We start from the raw sequence: 20,283 nt of genomic DNA, 5'->3' as shown, positions 1-20,283 counted from the left end.
GATGTGTCTCCTTATCATGGCAAAGAGTACAATTTACTCTATAGTACCTACTGCATATACACAGGCTTGTGTCTTGCACAGACACTAATTAGACCTGTGGTAACAGCACTCTATCAGCATGGCCTGTAGTATCTTTTTATAACTCACCTCCACAATGTGTGAAGCCATAGAGAGCGTATCCTTTGTTACAAGTACACTCAAAGGTGCCTGGATGATTGATGCACGTATGGTCGCACGTCCGTTCAAAAGAGCATTCATCAATGTCTGCAAGTTTAAAAGGGATACATCAGTATCTTTTGGCTTGACAAGGAAGCACTGATGAGCTAACAAAGTTGGACAGAGATGTGCAGATTTGTGTAAACTAAGCAAATTCTTTTAAAGCAAATAATGTAACATAATGAAATGACAACTTTTAAAAGAATAAATAGTTTGCCAAACAAGATTTTTCTTGGCGAACATGAGAACTGCTGCTACATTTTTAACAATTATGTTTAAAATAAATTATTCCTCTTCTATGGGAGAAAAAAAACGCTGACAAAACTCTTATTTCATTAAGAAAAGTCTACATAAGTTCTGCAGAAATAGATTTACAAAAGAAAGTATTGCCTTTGTTTTTCCTCATAAATAAAAGCAAAGGCCACATTTTTAACTCTGTATGAATATGCAGTGCCTGATTTAAGTCTACTGAAAATCACAGTGTTCTGTGAGATACATCTGAAGGCAGATGAATGGAATAATTTGGTGAATTTTTCCACAGATACATTATACTGTATATTTAGATGTCAATGTCTGTCTCTAAAAGCTGCTGAGATATCTGTTTTCTCCAATGAAAGTTTTCCTTGGCATTGCAATCACTTTGCACACATCTTCTTTGTAAAGCATAGTTAGTGTAATAGCCTAATCATGATCTCAGTGAATTGAATGGTAAAATGGTAAAATTCCCATCACTCTGAGGCCCTGAATGTTTATTATACCATCAAAAGCACCTAAAACTTCTGCGCTAGTACATTATGCATACCATGTAAGAATGTTGCAAGATACAAAAAAAGTTCACATGAACATCACTGACACATTACATCATTCTTTTTTTCTTGGGCTTTGGCATGCTTCAAAATACCACTTTTGAAACAATCTAGGGACAGTAACAGAAGTGACAGGGACAAAAGGGAGATGCAAGTCTTTAAAATACATTCATAAACAGATTCAATAAAAAAAACCACAAACTACCTTGAAAATCTTATGGTTTTATAGTAAGTTTGTTGCATATAAATAGTTGTCCTTCTTTGTCTGATTTAAAAAGGATAAGAATGCCCCAAAACCCCAGGTGAGCATTATTTTCTGCTGGTCAGTTCAGCTTTCTGAAATTCATCATTAATATCAGCTGGTTGTCTAGGAAATGGAATTATTCACCTCCCCAGCTGGCTGATTGGCTTTACATTGTTTCATATTGTAGCTTTTCCAAAACCACAGACCATTTTGATCTTTACATTTTCACATATTTAAGCAGCTTAAACAGGATTGCTAACTCTATATGTACAACCCATTATACAGAAAAGCAAATATACTTTAAGTCTCACAGAAGAAATCCATGTCATCCTAAAAATCAAATGCTCTGTGATGTTCTAGGGAATAGTCATTCCAGTCTGTCTACAGGCCTATAATTTCATAGATCATGTTATATCTTTTTTTCTTTAAATAATGAACATCTAAATGGCACCTAAATTTCCCACTGAGAAAAAATAATTTCACTCAATGGTGAACTAGTCAGTAAGATGGACAGAGAGATATTGTCTGTTTTTCCCTGTAAATTATTTTAAGATCATTAATAGAAGGGAGGGAAGCATTATCCTCATAAAGAGCCTTTTAATATGATGCTATCTCTGTCACTTCCAGATGATAGTTCACTGTGCCATTAAACATACCTCCTACAATAGTAGCAAGCCAACTGTATTAACTCAACAGCTGTTTCAGAAAGGAAAAAAAAAACAACCAAAACCAAACAAAACTGAGGCACAGAAATTATTCTGGAGTCCATTATCACTTCATCATTGTAGTAGATGTCCAAGCCACGTTGATTTGTTCTACTTCTATTGCCTCTCCATTGCACATACCTTGACAAGACTTCTCATCTGTTAATAATTTAAATCCTTTTCTGCAGCTGCAATCAAAACTGCCAACAGTGTTTTTACAGAAATGATCACAGCCTCCATTATTGGACTGGCATTCATCAATATCTGTAACAAAAAAAGGGCTTCAGCAAATAAACACAGTACATTCAACATACTTCCACTGCCAAATCCAGAAAACAGTCACGTCCAATCGGTTAGAGAAGCCCAGAAACAAAATCTAGCGAGACTACTACAAATTTTAAGGAAGATCAGGTCCAGCTCTTAAGAATGATCTGTCCCATTCAGCCCCATGACAGTGTTAGTTGCTTTCATTTAGCATATTGCTGTCAGTTACTTTTGGGTACATGTATTCACAAAAGACCATTTCCCTAAGTTCTGTTTGGAAACACTTTGACTTAAATGCTCTCTAACAGGTTTTAGCTTTTTAAACATTCTCTCCATTTCCTCTTCCTAAGCCCTGCAGAAATCTCAGACAGAGGAGACTTCCTGAGCTACACTGTCCTTTTCATGCCAATATTAGAATGAGTTCTTTATCTAATATTAATTGACTCAGGCATGTGGATTTCATCATTTTTGCCTAGCAGAACAGTCTTAACATCTAATTACTGGAAAATGTATTCTAACATACAACCTAAATGTCCCTTTGCTCCTTTCCAGTACTCTCATTAGAGCTGCCTGGACCAGTATAAGTAATTCTACTCACACGTCCCTGTTTACACACTGATATTTACTTACAAACTGCTCTAACACCCAGCTGACTGCAGGTAAAATAGCAGACTATTGGACTGTACGCCTGTGACAACCTACATGCCTACCTCTACCTCACCACAGACCTGTATTACCTCCTACCAGACCTCGCCTGTGAAAAATGAGGCCATCTTTGCAGCAGGGGTGGAAGTAGTGAGGGGGAGGGCAGAGCAGCAGAGATTCTCTGCACATGATGCACCTGATGTGATGGAACTGGTGTGTCTACCCCTGGCTGCAGTCCTTCCTTAGGTCAGATTACACATACTGGCTTTTCCTCTTGACACTGGATTACTTTCATTTGGAGATTAATACCTTACAGCAGGGTGTTGGTATGCATGTGTCCACAAGTATAAAACTCACCTTTACATGTCTTCCCATCAAACTGGAGCGTGAATCCAACAGGACAGCTGCAGTGAACTCCAGTTGATGTATCTTTACATGTACGATCACAGCCACCGTTATTTACTGCACACGTTTCTAGCCAACAAGATAAAGCTGAAGTTTGCTCAGGGATATTATAATGGCAACAAGAAACATCATGTAATACAAGGTATAGTTCCCAGCACGCTGCTATTCAACCACATTTAGTCTAGTATACATGAGCAACTACTAAACACGTCTTGGCAAAATCCCTGCCTCAGCTATGTCCAGTTTTATGCTGAGACTCTGCAAACTAAGATATTGTCTCTGGATATTCTAGCCCTTAAACACAAATCCCTGCTCCTTGATGATGAATCTGTCCCTGTCATTCTGTCTCCTTATGCCCGCGCTCAATCTGGGCTGATCCACTGACAGATCCCATCAGTGCTCAGACACCTGGTTACACTCAGCACTACTAAACCAGTTTTCTTAAATCCCTCCCAACACACCTTTACATGCTACCTGTGCACTCAGTCATGGTGGATTACACCCACTCTGAGAATTCCTTCAGGCTTGTAACCCAGGTGCCATCTCAACCTAATGTTCCTCTAACTTCCCCCTATGCAAACTATGTCTAAATCTCACCAAACCTTTCTAGCAAACACGCCTAAAATACAGTTCCTTCACATTCAACTAAACAGAAATAATTCACTCTCTGGCATTCATCGTCTGGTAGTCAGTCTAACCACCTCAGTCAGTCTAATGACCTTTTCACTGGCTGGACAAATGCAATTTTATCCAGCACATATTGATTCAGAGATCTGCAAAGATCATTTTCTATGTCTGCTTTTTGAAATCCACTTTTTCTAGCTCTGTCTCCTAGTTTTCTGCAGCATCAAGCATATGCTACTTGTCAAGTTTTGCGACCTTTACTGGTTTATTCCCTCCCAGTCTCTCATCTCACATTCAATAGTGGGAGGTTGTATCCAACCTCCACGTGAAGACAGACTGCCTCTTCTTTCCTCCTCTTTCCACAGAGATGTCATTTTTTTGAAAATGAGGCTATTCATTTAGGTGTCTAAATATGGATTCAGGAGCTTAGAGCTAGCCCTATACTTTTTGGTAGTTTCTTCCTCAGCCTCCATGCTCCACGCCACTTCTGTGGCAAATGCCAAAGCACAGTAAATCACCCTGACTGCCTGGAGTAAGGGCTTTTGAGAGGTGGATATCCACTGACCTAGCTGCCCTGAGACCACGGTGATTGTTTCTCATGCCAGTGCCTTCCCAAGAGTGACAGACCCTCAGAGGCTGGCATTCTGGGCCAGATGCAAACACCCCTAGGAGAATAAGATGGCCTTGTATCCTAACTTGTCCTTCTAGATGCAGTCCACCACTGGGCCCAATTCTCTTCCATGCAGAAGTATACTTTCAATTGAAGAGAAGCAGGTAAAACACTGCTTCCTCCACAATCACTTGGCTAAAACTGTAGCACAGAAGGGATTGTAGTGCATTCCCAGGATGAATTAGAACCATGGAAACATATGCTACTTCAAGGGCAAGTTCCTGACACCTCCTACCAACCATCACAAACAATGTACATAGTTTCTTATACATTATGGAATAATATTATTTCCTGGAGCATCTCAGGCAGAATTCAGCCCAGAGCTTGATGGTTACAATAAAAAAAAATTTCTTCAATCTGGAAGGTTTTGGCAAACAGCAAAATTATTTTGGATAAGCATTTTTACCCATAAGCAACCGTCGCTTCACCCTCTTGTCCACATCAGCTGCTGCTGTAGTGTTTCCCTCAGAAATTTCAACAGCAGCTTCTTCCCTCTCTGTAAGGAACATGAAAAAAGCAAATGAGTAAAGGTGCCCTGACCAGAAGCCTCATCTGATACCCAATACGTACACACATGCAAACAGCTGCATTGCACACTGAATTATCAGAGACAGTCAGAACTGACTAGGCAGAAATAAATTATTTTTTAAAAAAGAAAGTAATAATGAAAATCATGAAGACCCTTCAGTCAAAACCATGAGAATACTTTGCTTTTGTTGCTTCCTTACAATTCATGTTTGCTTCAGTATTCTTAACAAAACAGAAGATGTGCTATGGATGCGGTGAACAGCAACAACATGAAAGAGCTAATTGAACTGTCATGAACTGTTCTGTTAAGAGCACACTGTCATCATCTATCATGGACTAATACAAGGAGCAGCCAACTATGCCTGAGCATTTGATTTCAATCAACTGACAAACTCTTCCAGAGACTGGAAGAGTTTATAAATCTTAAGTGCTTTCTCTACTGGATAACTGCCTTGCAAAACTTGTACTTTAATTGAATTCAGAGTTCTGGTTTTAACAAACATACTGCTTGGTTACACTCTCTGGCTCATGCTATATAAGAAACTGAACCTAAAATATTCTAGAGGGAAGGCAATCTTCTCTGGTTAGTGACAGGCCTTGTGTTTCAAAGGGACCAGTGATAATTACAGGCTGCAGTAGTATTAGGTAGCTACCTATATAGTGAAGCATAAGTTGCCTGGACCCAACCAACTCACTCACTAACTGCACTAGCAGGTTTCTTAGTTTTGGATTCCTTGACATTTTCTAGCCGTACTCTTATGAGGAGCATTAATCATGCACACACAGCAACACCACATCACACTAGAGTCAGTCATCAACAGAAAACTACTTCCCTCCACTGTATACTGACCCAGGCAGGTTTTCCCATCCACATGCATGATGTACTTGGGGTGACATCCACAAATGGGCCCATTATCAGCATCATCACATGTATGTTGACAGCCACCATTTCCATGATTACATGTTACTAGGAAGAAAATATACATTACACCTCACAATATTTCCAGCATCTTTGAAAGACAGTGTGCAATTTTGTCTCCATTTGACCATCCAATACACCTTCCCCACATGTCCCTTTCCTGAAGAACTCTGTGAGACTGAAGCACTGTAGGGCTCTCTTGTGGAGCTGAACTCCCCCTCATTATGAATGATGGTGCAGCTCCCAAACTACAGATACTGCAGCAACCAATAGACCAGTGTGAGAGTGTCCAGCAAAGCCATTGGTTGTAGTTTAATTCAAATGCACACAATTTAGGCCTGTCATCCCAGTTTAGCTATAACATACCAAATCCCATATCACTGCAAACAGAACACTATTTGTTCACTTTGGGAAACCATAAGCATATGCAGAATGTTGCATACAAATGCAGCTCCTCTGGTTCTTGGACAGTTCAAATCCTGGTCGGCATTCACAGGCAACTCCTCCTTTGGGTGTTTCTCTGCAGATGTGAGCACAGCCATGATCTTTATTCATGCAGCTCATGCCTTCTGCAAAACAGGACAAGTACAAGAGCATCAGAATCCTCTTCATCAATGTGTGCAGGCAACAGTCAAATAAAGTCAGTTCAGTACACACACAGACAACAGCCTGCTACTTCTGGGAAGACTCTACAGTGTTAGGACAAGAAGAATAAGTTTACAGACAGGAAAGGCAGAAAGTCCAATCCTGCAAAGTGAACAGCCTCAACTTTTCTCCATCTTTTCTGTGCTCATGTTCTTTGACTGCAAAGTCGAAAAGCAACATCCCTAGACTTGTACAGTATCTGCATTCTCATCCAATGCTCTCACTTTATACCAGTGTTTATAAAACCTCCTCATTTCTTTTACAAAAATTGCAAGGTGGCTGATACCTGGCAAGATCAAAGCCTAACGTGAAGTTGTTATTTCTCTGCTTAAAAGAACAGCCACCAGACACAGGAATGCCTAAGCAAACAGTCACAAAAGTCATCTCTATTTCAATTACTGGCCGACAAAGCAGATTCTCAGTCATAACCCACCTCAGCAGTGACCAAGTAGTGACCAGGCAGACATGCACATTGTACATATGCTGTATGTCAGTTCTCTTTTTTGATAACCATTTTTTTTTTCTTCTTGATTTTAATAAATACCTCCCAAAATAATCCCACTGGGGATTATCACAGTGTTCTGTATTTCTACACACCTTCCCAGCTGGACAGAATTTAGTGCCAGTACTTGCTTTAACCAAATGAAAAAGTGATGTGACACTATTGGCTTTCTTCCTTTTGGTGCACCTCCTAAAAACATCCTGTCATTTTTGTCTCTGACAGTTACAAGCTGTTCATGCACCAGCACTCAATGACTGCCAGAGTGTCTTGTCTGGTCTTTGCAAAAAGTTCAAGTCAATTAAACAGGGAGGAATTGTTCCTAGAATTATTGTAATAACTTCTTTCACCTTGCCCCATGGTTCAGCTAAATCAACGCCTTTGCCATTGGCAAGATGGTGACACAATTTGTACACGCACAACTTAAAACTACACAGCAGCTGGCTGAGTTATTAAATGGGATCATTAGACCAAATTAAAGAATAGTTTTTCTTCTAATAGTACACCACAGATTTTTGCTAAAGTATTCTATAGTGCTACAAAATTGGGAGAGAAGACAACTGAATGTACTCCTCAGGTATATGGAGAATACACCTTTGCCATCAAATTCTCTGCATTGTTGTATTTGGCTTTTATAAGACATGTTACACCAAAATGCTCTTTCTTCTTGGTGAGAACATTTCATTTGAGAAGACTAAGTGGACCATACTTTGGCTGCAAGGGCTTATCCCACATTACGTCAGAGAACTACTGAGCTGAGCAGATGCATAACCAGAGAGAGAATGAAAAGGGTGACCATTCTGCTAAAAAGGGATTGTGTGAAGAATTCCACACCTTATATATTTTTTTAAACTTACACAGCCCTTTTTGCAGCCTTATTACTAAATGAAACAAAAACACTGTATTGGCAAGCAGAGGTCAGCTCATCACCATAATTCCACTACACTTCAATTAGGTCCTTGCTCTGCACACAACTATTCTCACCATCTGAAGCACAAGCTACGGTACCCTTTATCTATTAAGACAGCTTTAAGCAACAAAAGAATGGATATTGCAGAGCCTAGATTATTCTGCTCTATTGGCTTTTTGATTCCTTTCCCACAGTGAGGACTCTGTAGAAGTCCAACAGGACAATGACACTTCAAATCCTGCAGCACACAGACACAGCCCAAGGAGCCCACATGAAAGCTGTCATCCATTATTGTGCTGTCAGTCAAGGAACAAGACAACCTATGAGGCCGCAAATTAGCCTCATTAACTCTTGTGTTTTTGTGACATTTCTGTTCTTAAGCACGCAATATGATTTGGTCTGTTAGCTCAGAGGTGTTAGAAAGCATTAAGAGAATTGGCAGCTTAGTTGCTGTTAACAAAGTTATTCTTTTGTCTCTGTTGAGCTACCAAAGGGGAAACTGTTCAAGCAGGTACTTTGGTAAAGCTCACTGACATCAGACAAATGGTTTAAATGCTCAATTTGGGATTGCTCCATTCTGAGTGAGCAGAATTCAATCAGGTCTCCACAGAAAACTAAAACTGCACTTTCCCAAACCAGGGCACATTTTAATAACAAAATACCCATTGTGTAACAAGGTACATGACCAAAGCCACCAAAATCTAGCTGGCCCAAAAGACAGTGTTTCATAGAAGATACATACATTCACACATTCTAGCATTTACTATGAAGCTGCTGCTTGTTTCCAAAGGTGGTAGATTTCTACTCAGCCCCATTTTATAAGGTTGTATTAAAGAAATGTCTGTAAAACCACAAACACTGTGTGACTACAAACTCCTTCATGGACACAAAGCCTCCCAGGTCACATTGTTCCAGAGCTGTTGCAATGGCAGATTGTGGTCCAGTACCAAACCCCAAACAAGTTTTAGTCAAATCCCACCACATACTTCCCAGACACACAATTTCTCTTGCAGGAGACCCTGCCCTACTGATACACAAGTGTCTTGGGATGGATGAGTCTCTTGATCGCCACACTCACAGCCAAGAGAGCTGAATCCAGTGCCTGCCTGGCCTAGCGGACCCCAAGCCAGATGAGTCCTTTCTGATGACTGCACCTTCACAAAGTTATCCAGCAAACTTCAGTGAGATCTGAGCACTCCTGTCACTGGCAAGACACAGGCAAAAAGCCAGCACAGTATTTCCCTATCAGGTCACGTTAAATTATTCTCTTACATGTATGATCTATGTTTAAATCCTTGTCTTTTTTACACAGAAGATGCAGGAACATCACCACCAATCTGCTAAGAACATTAAGGCTCCATTTAGGACACACTCAAACAGACACTCAATAGGACAGAGGGAGAGCATGCAATGGTACAGAGAACTACCAGAGATTCTTTGAGGCACCCTCTAATAGACAAATGGTGAGTGGCATCAGTGCAGCCAGCAGAACAGGACATCCCACAAATGCTTTAGTCTTTTTTCATGCTTTCTACATCCTTGCGTTAAGGCAACTTTTTCCAAAAAGCTTTCTAGTTATCACTGTTCTCCACAGTCAGAAGGACTCTAAGAGCAACAGCTGAGATGGTCCGCTGTGTACAAGCTTTCAGTCCACAGTGATTTCAAACGTGGCTTTCATCTTGCAGGTCCAATTCACTCCCATTGATTCAGCCCAACACGTAGATAGCTATGACTGTGAAATACCACAAGGGAGAGTGGCAAGATTTCTCATCCATAGCAATAGCAACCACAATATGTACTACATATTTACTCATGAAAAACTCTGTTTTCCTTCAAATTTTTGTATTCTCTAATACAGAGCAAGTTAAACACAGAAACAAGCTACATGTGCATGGCTGCTCTGTCAGCTACTGTAATAGCCTCCCAAAGTAAATCCATTCTCCCACATATAGACGAATACGAGCAGGGTCACATTTGAGCTCATTCAGAGCAGACAGCCAAGGAAAAAAATAGGATTGTGCACAGCTTCCCAAGACACTCTGAGTTCCTGTTGTTTAGGCAGGGGCTAGGCAGAACCATCAAGTCCCTCAGAGCACCCCTGTGCTTCAGACCAACACAGTCATATCAGACGAAAAATCAACTTTAATTATCAAACTCTCTTCTAATAGCTACCTGACCTTGAGTCCCACGTCATAGTAGGTGACAGGGAACCCAGAGGATAACTGCAGATAGACTTGGAAGGGCAGATGACTCGTAGGCTCCCCTGTTACACTGGGCATCCGGAGGAATACAACAGCCCCAAGCCTCTCTATTTCTCCCATCTTGACTCCAGTTCACTCTTCTTCTGTGTATGTAAAGGCCAGTATTGCAGACTGCTAGGAAGGTCTCTCAAGCATTAATTTATGCACTCTCTTAACTGGGCTGGGAGACAGGGAAGGAAATACTCCCTTATATTACAGATAAGAAACAAAACTGAATAGATGGTCTAGGCAATAGGTGCCAAATGCTGTTTTGAGCAATGCTGTGAGGTCTCAAAAGAGAACTAATAAAGTATATACACTGAGAGATGCATACACAAGGCAGAGAATAGAAAACCCAGCAATGAGCAGAAAAGCAGAGAACAAAGTCAGGGGAAAGATAAAGCAATGAGATCTGGCTTAAAACAGATCTGCCCACCCAAGGAAAAAAAAAAAAAAAGTGGGGAGTCCCATGGAGAACTTCTACAGAGTAATGGGGGGGAGGTGGGAGGGAAAACAGTCACAGCATGATAACCTGAAAAATGGCTTTTAAAGAAAACAAAACAAACACTTCTGTATTGTAGTACGAAGAAAAAAATGCATTTTTTTTCCTCTTGCTTTTCTTTTTCAAAGGAAAAAAAAAAAAGACTAAATTAAATGGAGATTTGGTATTACGGAAAAAAGACCTTTTTTGCCAAAAAGTTAAAAGAAGTTAACTGCATCTTTAAAAATAAGAGAACAGAAGTAGAATTCCAAAGGTACAATTTAGGTAACAAATATTAATGACATATTAATGCTGCTGTTAGTTCAAGAGAGTATAAGGTACTCAAGTAGCAGCAAGTAAGAATAAAAAGAATTGGAAGTTTTTCCTCCCTTGGCATCGGACAAGACAAGGAGTTCAAGCAACTTATTTTCATCCTTAGATTCATCCTCCATGCACACACACAAACACACATCACTGCTAGCAAGGCAACGTGAAGGGAAATGCCTTGTCCCACCACTGCAGCCTTCCTGCTTGTCCCCACTCCTGGCTCAGCTCCTGCAATGGCAAGCTGAGCAATGGCCTGAGAAATCACCATGCATCAGCAGACCCCTATGAGACCAAGCCCAGTACCAGAGAAGCTAAGAATACAAATTCTTAACTCAAACAAAAGATCAGTTCGACTACATCAGATGACAGCCACCTCAGTGCCCTCATGTGTGGATGGCCATATATGTCTGTAAATGTTGATGTCTTCACTATGGGGATTTTTAAAGTGAGATTTGTTTATTCATGCTCAGATTCCTCTTATAGTCATGCCAACGATAAGCCATAGATTAAAGAAAGCTTTGCAGCTTCAAATACTTCTCAGTAAGATATTCACTGTACAGTTCAATGGACAACTCCCTGATCTGAGCAACCACTATAAAGTATTCCCTAAGGGCATCCAAAAAAATTTTATTCAATCCGATGTCTAATTAGATATCCAAGGCTCTCTGATCTCTCAAAAGTTGCTTCATAAAGGTTTCACTCAAAACAAAGAATGTGATTTTAATACCTTTGGGGCTGACAACCAATAAATCTCTTAGCTGAAACCTAAACACTGTACAGGGAATCTAAAAGGTACCTGAAGGTAATGCAGATATTGCCCTATAACTAAAGCCAATGGAAATGGTCAGAACTCACTGCCCTTCAATTTGTTGCCATTCCCTGGATCAGGACACAGCTTAACTGCAAAACAGAGCATAAAGTACACTGGGAGTACAGCAGTACAGCCTTTAACAAGCACAACACTGCAGACATACAGGTGGGATCAAAGGGGCAGAAGGGATGTAAAGAGTCTTCAAAGTCACTTAGAAGATTCTGACACACTGTTCCTTTTAAAAGGAGTGAGGACTTCAAGACCCTTCACAACTTTGAAAAACTCAACCTAAAAATACTTTTGAAGCTGCTTTAGAGATTTTGCAGTTAGCTTCTGTCAAAAACTCCTGCTTGGTGCCTGGAGGGAAGCAGCCAGTACCTTCCGAGCGGTGGATGCACGTATGCTGGTTATCACTTAGAAAGAACCCTTCCTTACAGCGACATTCATAGCTCCCCACAGTGTTGACACAAACATGCTGGCAACCACCGTTGTTGAACATGCATTCATCTGTATCTGAAAGAGAGAGATAAAGAGAGAGATCAGCTTTGTACTAACGCCAATACACCCATATTGGCAGCAGCCGCTCAATATGCAGTACAGACAGCCATCTACTCAGCATGTAACCACCCGGGCAGCTTAGACACCCCAGGCTGGCCTGTTGTTGTTGTGCTGTCAACCCTTGGGAAAATGTATTGTTGCTGATGCTCTTCCTCTGTTTGCAGTTTGCCCAATCAGTCACAGGGCTCCCAAGAAAGGCTGGCCAACTAACTAGAGTTACCCCATTCTGAAGCAAAGGTGGAACAAGAAAAATACAAACCTCAGAATAAATTTAGCTTAAAACCTATCCCCTGATCCTTACTTTCACTCTAGCTAGAATGCACACATCACATCTGTTCTGATGGTCAGTTTGATTTATTACCCTCCTCCCTCAAATCTAGGTCATCACCACTTACCATCAAGGCTGCTGCTGTGTTGCCTGACTGCAGTCAAGGACAAGAGCAGAAGTTCTGGAAATAGTTTTAATGTTGATTTTGCAATATTCAGAACTTCAACAATACCAGAGAATATAGAAAGGCTCTGCTTGCAAGATAACCAAGAGAAACAAAGAGTAGAAAAACTTCAGCTAAGCCTCTGAACAACAGGATGCTCATCTCAACCTCCAGTTCATTGGAATTTTACCCCTTAATAAGCACAGGTTCTTGTAACCATTACCAGCAAAGAATTTTCCTACCCTAATTTTCAGAAATGCCAATTTGAACAGGAAGTGAAAGTGCTCAGTCCCTTAAAAAACAGGACAAAACATTGCTGAGGCAAAGCACTGGTCTCATTTGCAGATTCATATGGAACATCATGTTTGCTCCCTGTTCTGTTCATTGTTCCTGTGCTAATACTACAACATTTTTAATTTAACATTGTAGCATTTCTGGCATAAAACAGCTGTCTTCTAAAAAAAAAAAAAAAAAGAGAAAGGCTTTTAGTAAGAAGCATAACATAGTATTACAACAGATTTGATTTCGACTGAAGGCAATGAGTAAGCCAACTGGATGCAAAAGAATGTGACCTGCTGTAGCAAAAAGAGCGGCTGACATATCTCCATCACAGAGATGCTGAATATTTTAGAGTTCTACAGTGATGTGAATGTGCAAACAATCATGAATAAACAGCCACCATGAGTCTTTAGTACTACAGATTTGAGCTCCAGCAGATGTTTCTGTCTTACAGACCTTGGAAAGCTTTCAAAAAAATCATCTCTTTCCAACAAGTAATTGTCTATTTGGCTTAAACCCAGGCACACAGCCGAGATCTTAAAAAATAAGGGTGAGAGGAGGGCAACCCTGGCGTGAACAAAGTAAATAAACAGATTAAGAGAAGATGTGATCCAATTTGCTGCATGCCAAAATATTTATTTAACATTTACATCACATCTCAAAATTGGCAGGTCAATGGTAAAAACTTCATTGTATGTCAATGACATTTTATTCTATTTTAAAAAGTCTGCCATGCAATACTGAGCAGCTTCCTAGTAACATAGCAGATGGTAGATTTTGGTCTAAGTTATGTTTAGGTCTTACTGATCACAAACAAGTCAGCTGAAGCATGGTCTAGAGGGGCTACTGGATACAAGGAGAATACACCCTTTGGTGGCACTGTAAGAGGCAATGTGTTCCTTCACATTCAGCCCTTCGTGTTAACCTCAACTGAACTCCACTGTGTGTTTACACAAATGCACTAGAGAAAAATAAGATGGCCTTCCTATCATTTTAAAGTATCTGCAGATATTTTGCTTTCCTCTCTACTTTAGTGAAATACTTGGAACTTAGTGACTTCATCCTCTCCTCCACTTACACTGTAACAAAGTTAATCTGTGGGCACGCACCAGGTTCCCAGCAGGTAAAACCCAACACAATCCCACTGGAGGCTCTAGAACTTTTCTGATTTGTCCCAGCAGAAGATACAGGCCAGAGATGCCACACACTAGCGGGAAATAACCCAGCCAAGCTAACTACAAACTTAAAATCATGTTGTGAGAGCAACTTTTCCTCTGACTGACATGGGCATGGAAGCCTGCCCGGGCACATCCACACTTAGAGCAGCAGAAGAGAAAAACTCAGCCATCTCTGAAAAAGTAAATGGGACAGGTACCACAGTGAAGGGCAGAGCCACACAGGGTTCCCAGCGTGGGTCCTGGAAGCAGGACAGCTTCATCAACATGAGGCTCTGTCCTAGGGAAATAACACCAGCAGCATACCACACTGCCAACAGGCTGGCAACGCATGCATTTCTGTACACTGCTGCACTGCGTGCTGAAGCATACTATCACAGTAAAACCACAAGACCTTGTTACCTGTTTTTAAAGATTTTCACCTGCTGGTGCACAAAAAGAAGGAAACTATCAAGGTCTCAAATAAAGAAAAGAGGGTGAGAGAGAGTGTGTGCATGCAGGGTCAAGGGAGTATTACCAGGACTGAACACGTTTCAGGAGATGCGTACTTTGCTTCACACTCACCACCCAGGGAAACTCCAGCATTTGCCTCAGTCCCTCTGTACTTCAGTGGTTTCTATCATACACAACTACCGCACACTCCTAATTGTCCTTTCCTTACAGCTTGCACGTCAGGAAGTACTCAGATACAATAAGAGTGAGAAGCCCACACATTATAGGTGTATGGGAGAGAAGATTTTTAAGCCCAGAAACACAACCTGAGAACTGATCCTAAACTAACTTTGGAACAGAAAAGACAATGATAGCACATGTTCTTTTACATAAATTAATTTAGTGTAATAATAGATGGCACTTCACACATTTTAACCCAAAGCACTTAACAGAAACGTAGTATAATTATCCTCCTCATTCGCAGAGGGAGAAAGAGCCACACGGGGGTGGTACATCAGTACCTGGAACTCCTTAGTCCCACACGTAACATTCTTGTCTAGCTGAGCTGATTCAGCCCAACAGATCGCCACGCATTTCCCATGGATGTAGTTAAAGGGTTATGTTAGCATCACCACTCACAAGGTTCATGAACACACTTCTTACCCAGACAGTTGTGGCCATCATGAGCCAACATAAAGCCATCATAGCAAGTACAGCGGTAATTTCCTGGTATGTTGAAACACTCGTGGACACAGCCTCCATTGAAGTCATTATCACATTCATCAATGTCTAAGGAATAAAGCAAAAGTCAGTATGATGGATGCTTGCTTGAGTGTTATAGACAGTTAGAGATGCGACTGTGTAAATGTGAGCAGCAACTGCTGTCCGAAATCATCATTGTCTTGCAAATAGACTATACTTAACACATTACTTGCTGAATGTTTCTAAAGAGCGACAAAATGCCCCGAGATTCCCGTGTAGCTTTACCTTATAGTTTTTAAGGCTGCTGGTTAAACAACAAACTAATTATTAGACCAATTGATATTACTAGGTGAAAAGCTATGCAATCTGTTTGGCTTTGATTTTGTAAACAAGTAGTAAATCAGGTGATGAAACAATGACTAATTTGACTTAAAAATCATCCTTCATATTCTAAGCCATTATTTTTAATGGCACTGTCTTCTTAGAAATACCTCATGGTGACACAGGCAGAGCATAGCATTTCCATCACTTTACCTTCACATTTCTTCCCTTCACCAGCGTAACCCACTTTACACATGCACTTGTACAGCTTCGGGGTGTTTTGACAAATAGCATCTGGGTGGCAGTCATCAAGCCCCAGGGCACATTCATCCACATCTGTGGAAAGACGAGATTTGGAAGGGATGTCAGAAGGTGGAGAACAGGGCAGCTCTCCGGTACACATTACTGACGAGATGACGTAAGGCTGAGCGCCTGTTTGTGGTGTGTGTGCACGTATTGTATGTATTTGGCAGTCATGATAGAAACATGCAGAGACTGTATCTGAACTTAAATTTGCATAATGCTCTACCTGCATATAGATGTATTTGTATGCAATTCAGGTAAGCTTGTGTTAAGCTTTTGTACCCACTTACAACTACATCCAAAATAACCTATTATGGGCTAGATACTCCATGAGATTTAGCTAACAGTTTTACTGAGATTCATTAGAGACTGTTAATCTTTCTGGTTAACAAAAAACAGTTATTGAAAGAGTTTTTGATTGCATCCATGACATCCCCCTCAGGAAGCCCAATGATATTTAAACTAACAAGGGGAGTTTACAGAAATGTACTTTCAAAGTCACCACCAACACGTTAAAAGGCTGACTTACCAGTAAACAGCTGTATAATTTATAAATAATGCCAATTTTTTTTTAATACAAGAATAGTATCTGGTGAGCAGCAATGCCAAATCACCTGGCCAGCCATCACAAAGCACAGCATACTGAAGCAAAATATCCAGGTAGAAACTTCAGAGCAGAGGAAATGAGGAGAAAGGGAAACACCAACAGGAGGAAGCCCTGGAGACAAAGAAGTGTAGACAGAAGAAGAGGAAGAAAAGTTATGGGCAGCAGAAGACATCAGCAGAAGTTTTTCATACAGCAGAAGAGAATTTAAACACAGAAACAAGAAGATTTCCAGCAACAGGCTAAAAGGAAGAATTGCAGAAGCAGCACCCCACATAGGTACAAAAAGTGACTCCTAAAATAACAGGAGGAATTGCAGGAGTATCAGCAGAAGGTGACTACTTAAATAGTCAGCTTCTTTTTATAGCGGGGATCACTTTCTAACAGGGAATTTCAGCCAGCACCTCTCCCATTTACAATTATAGCATTCATCTTTTTTTTTTTCTTTTTTTTTTTCCCCAATCACAAAATACGCCTGTAGGTACTGCAGCCGTTGCCAACTTCAGAAAGTATTCATGTAGTTTTAACTCCTAATGGCGTTTGGCAGCAGGAAACAAGGTAAAGAGCCAGTGCTACAGCAGCAGTGCTCTCCTGGCTCTCAGGTGCACACAGAGCCAGTAACAGCGATGGGATCCTCAGATACCACCTCCAGAAAGCAAGGGGAAGGTGGAAAACAGCTGGAGAGAGCAGCAGAATCAGCTTCCTCTCAAAGCAGAAAAGTCAAGCCACTAAAAACCAGGGGAAGCAGTGCATTGAGGGAGCAAGTCACGCAAGGAGGGGTGCAGGGAATTGCTGAGGGGCACCCAGCTAGTGGGATTCAGGTAGATGGGGCAGGAGGAAAGGATGGGTGGTGAAGGAAAGACAGCAGGCAGAAAGAAGCACCAGCCGCATGCACTGGCTGCGCACCCCTGCACGGTAAGCTCTCCCCTTCCCAGCCCGGGCCAGGGAGGCCAGGGGACACACCTGCCCCAGCAAGGCGGGTCCCGAAAACACACACCAGGGAGGGGGCTTCTTCCAAAGCTATGGCACAGAGATGTCAACTAGATCTCATGCCAGCGGCAAAACGGCCGTTCTGCTATTTTATTTTTACACTAATCCTCTGTGGTCTGCAGCGTGCAGGGAAGAGCAGCAGCAAGAAACCCCAGCCTTAATGCATACAGAGGCAAGGAGAAGAGGGCTAGAAAAAAATCACTGGGCACAGGAAGGGAGATTTCCTCATGTAATGACAGCAGCCTGAGCTGAAGAGAGACCCTGGAGGAGGGAGACTGTGAGCAAACATCCCAGCCTTAAACTTGGCAGCAAAGCGGACGCGGAGGAGGCTGCAGGAAGAATTATTGGGCTTATTCCTCGGCGACCAAAGGCAGATTAAGCTGTGACATACGCAGACTTTACTTCCCCGCTCCTTCGGCACAGGTGAGACATCAACCAGGCGCCCTGCCCTCGGGGTCAGCCCTGCTCCCCGGCCGGACCGCCGGGAAACCGGCATCTGGAAGTCACCGGCGGTGCCTGCAGCGCCCCGCCGGGAGCGACACCCCCGCTCCGCTCACGGTCCCCCGCTCGCCCACCAGCGGCCGCACCTCACCTCACCTCACCTCGGTAACGGCCGCCGCGCGCCAACGGCCGCACCTCACCCCGGCAACGGCCGCCGCTCGCCAACGGCCTCGCCCGCCCGCCCGCCCGCCCCGGGTGCTGGCCCCCGGCAGCGACGGCCGGGCGCCCCGAGGGGAAAGCCGCCCGCCGGGGCGCCGGGACCGCCAGGTGCCCCGCGGGGGGAGCCGCTGTCCAGGGCTGAAGGCGAGGCGGCGGCGCGGCACTCACCGGGCAGGGGTAGGGCGGCGGCGGCGGCGCCCGGCGCGGGCAGCAGCAGGAGCAGCAGTGGCAGCGCCCGCGGCCCCGCCGCGCCGCGGCGGTCGCCGGACCCCATCGATGGCGCTGCGGCGGCGGCGGCTTCGCTGCTGCTGCCGCCGCCGGGCGGGAGGAGGCGGCGGAGGGCGGTGTCTGCGGGCGGCCGGCCCGCCTCGCACTGACAGCGGGCGCGGGGCGGCGAGGGCTGGGCGGGCCTCCCCTGCCCGGGCCTCCCTGCCCTCCCCGCGGGCCGCCCGCAGGCACCCGGCGGCGGCGAGCGCACCCCCCTGCGCGAACCGCCCCGTCCCGCATTCAAACCCTCCGTCAGCCGCACCAGTGCACCCACCCGCGGCACCAGCCTTCAAACACCTGCACAACAGCCTAAACACAGGTGTCCCGGGGAGCTGACGCTTCCTGAAGGTACGTAAAATACCTCACACGCAGACCGAGGGTGCCAGCGGCAAGTGTATTGGAACCGGTGCTCCCCGTTCAGGAGCGGCCCATAAAACGGTCTCTTTCTAGTAGAGACAAGCCCCTGCAAAGATCCTGTATGACTGCACCCTGTCACAACCCATATATACACAACTCACTCGAGCCTTGCTTGTGTTTCTTCAAAAATACAGTATTACAATTTTTACCAAGTAATTGCACCCCACTGCAGCGCGTGAAGTCCCCGTCTGAAGGCCATACCAGAGTCCACAACATCACACCACCACCCCCGGCCCCATCCCACCTCCTTTCCCAGCCAGGGATTTCTCACAGCTGTCCTTCCCTTGGCAGGTAAAAGTGGCCTATCCATTATCCACTGAAATGATAAGTTCCTAAATGTTGTTTGACCTTTCACGGTGCAAGCGAAAGCAGGCAGTATTCTTTTCCACCCCTCCCTCCCATCCCCATTTCGCTGCCTTTTCTCTTTTGTTTTGTTCTGTGAGAAATACCAAGCTATTTCTAGTTGTAAGGGTGGTTTATACACATTAGTAAATCTTCAGAGTGAAACTTTCCCTCAGTCTTTGTCTTTGTTTCCTTAATGGTAGCTATAAATTACCACTTTCCTTTCTCACTGGAGCATCAGGCTTCATTGCTTTTGAAATGATCAAAGTTATTCTCTTCTAAAATCCAATGAGAAACAACCTATTGTATCTCCTGGATGGTTTCAGTCTTAGTCAAGCTCATCTATAAATGCATAAAGCTGCTCATTAAACACTCCAAGGATTCTCCAGCCCCACACCATACCCCAGGCCTCCCCTACCAACAGAAAGTAATAAATGGTTGAAGACTTTCTCCACAGTTTCCATGCTCTCACGAATAAACAGTCATACTTACGATGGGAATTCCCACATCCACTCACCTCTCATCTGGGGATATCAGTCACGGTGTCTCCACAAACAATTCTCCCAAATGCACAGAGAAGCCATCTCCCATTGCGGCACGTCACTACAAGCTGCCTTACAGAAAAGCTGTTACATATTTCAGGCACTTTCCAGTCAAGGCCCTCAATGAACTTGACCAATATTAATTTAATTAAAATTCAGCACAAGATTTGACGAAAGACATAAAATCTACATATGAAGAGTGTGGCAGAAAAAACAGTAAGAGACACTGAGGAGAAGAGCCATATCCCCAAACAACTAAAGCTTTCTGAGACATGGTAAAAGCAAAGCATCTTATTTACTTCTGTAAACTAAAATATAAAGT

The 20,283-nt window shown here is 43.0% G+C and overlaps 1 protein-coding gene across 3 annotated transcripts in view; it reads right to left on the bottom strand.

The window, feature by feature from the left end:
- Positions 1-18,667, bottom strand: part of SCUBE2 (signal peptide, CUB domain and EGF like domain containing 2) — a 45,359-nt gene extending 26,692 nt beyond the window's left edge. For all 3 annotated transcript variants that reach the window (XM_087746742.1, XM_087746740.1, XM_087746741.1), the window contains exons 1-10: positions 18,562-18,667; positions 16,050-16,172; positions 15,477-15,602; positions 12,317-12,451; positions 6,469-6,594; positions 5,957-6,073; positions 4,985-5,074; positions 3,237-3,353; positions 2,112-2,234; positions 148-264 (exon numbers count right to left, since the gene is read on the bottom strand). In XM_087746742.1, the coding sequence (XP_087602868.1) occupies positions 148-264; positions 2,112-2,234; positions 3,237-3,353; positions 4,985-5,074; positions 5,957-6,073; positions 6,469-6,594; positions 12,317-12,451; positions 15,477-15,602; positions 16,050-16,172; positions 18,562-18,667 (1,180 nt within the window). The remainder of the gene's footprint in view (positions 1-147; positions 265-2,111; positions 2,235-3,236; positions 3,354-4,984; positions 5,075-5,956; positions 6,074-6,468; positions 6,595-12,316; positions 12,452-15,476; positions 15,603-16,049; positions 16,173-18,561) is intronic.
- Positions 18,668-20,283: the final 1,616 nt, after the last annotated feature.

This window comes from Nipponia nippon, unplaced genomic scaffold, assembly GCF_047370975.1.
Source record: "Nipponia nippon isolate SJK-2023a ecotype South Korea unplaced genomic scaffold, ASM4737097v1 scaffold_10, whole genome shotgun sequence".
In the NCBI taxonomy this organism is placed as follows: Eukaryota; Metazoa; Chordata; class Aves; order Pelecaniformes; family Threskiornithidae; genus Nipponia; species Nipponia nippon.
Note: the sequence above shows the minus strand (reverse complement) of the source record. Positions and strands in the feature narration are given on the sequence as shown.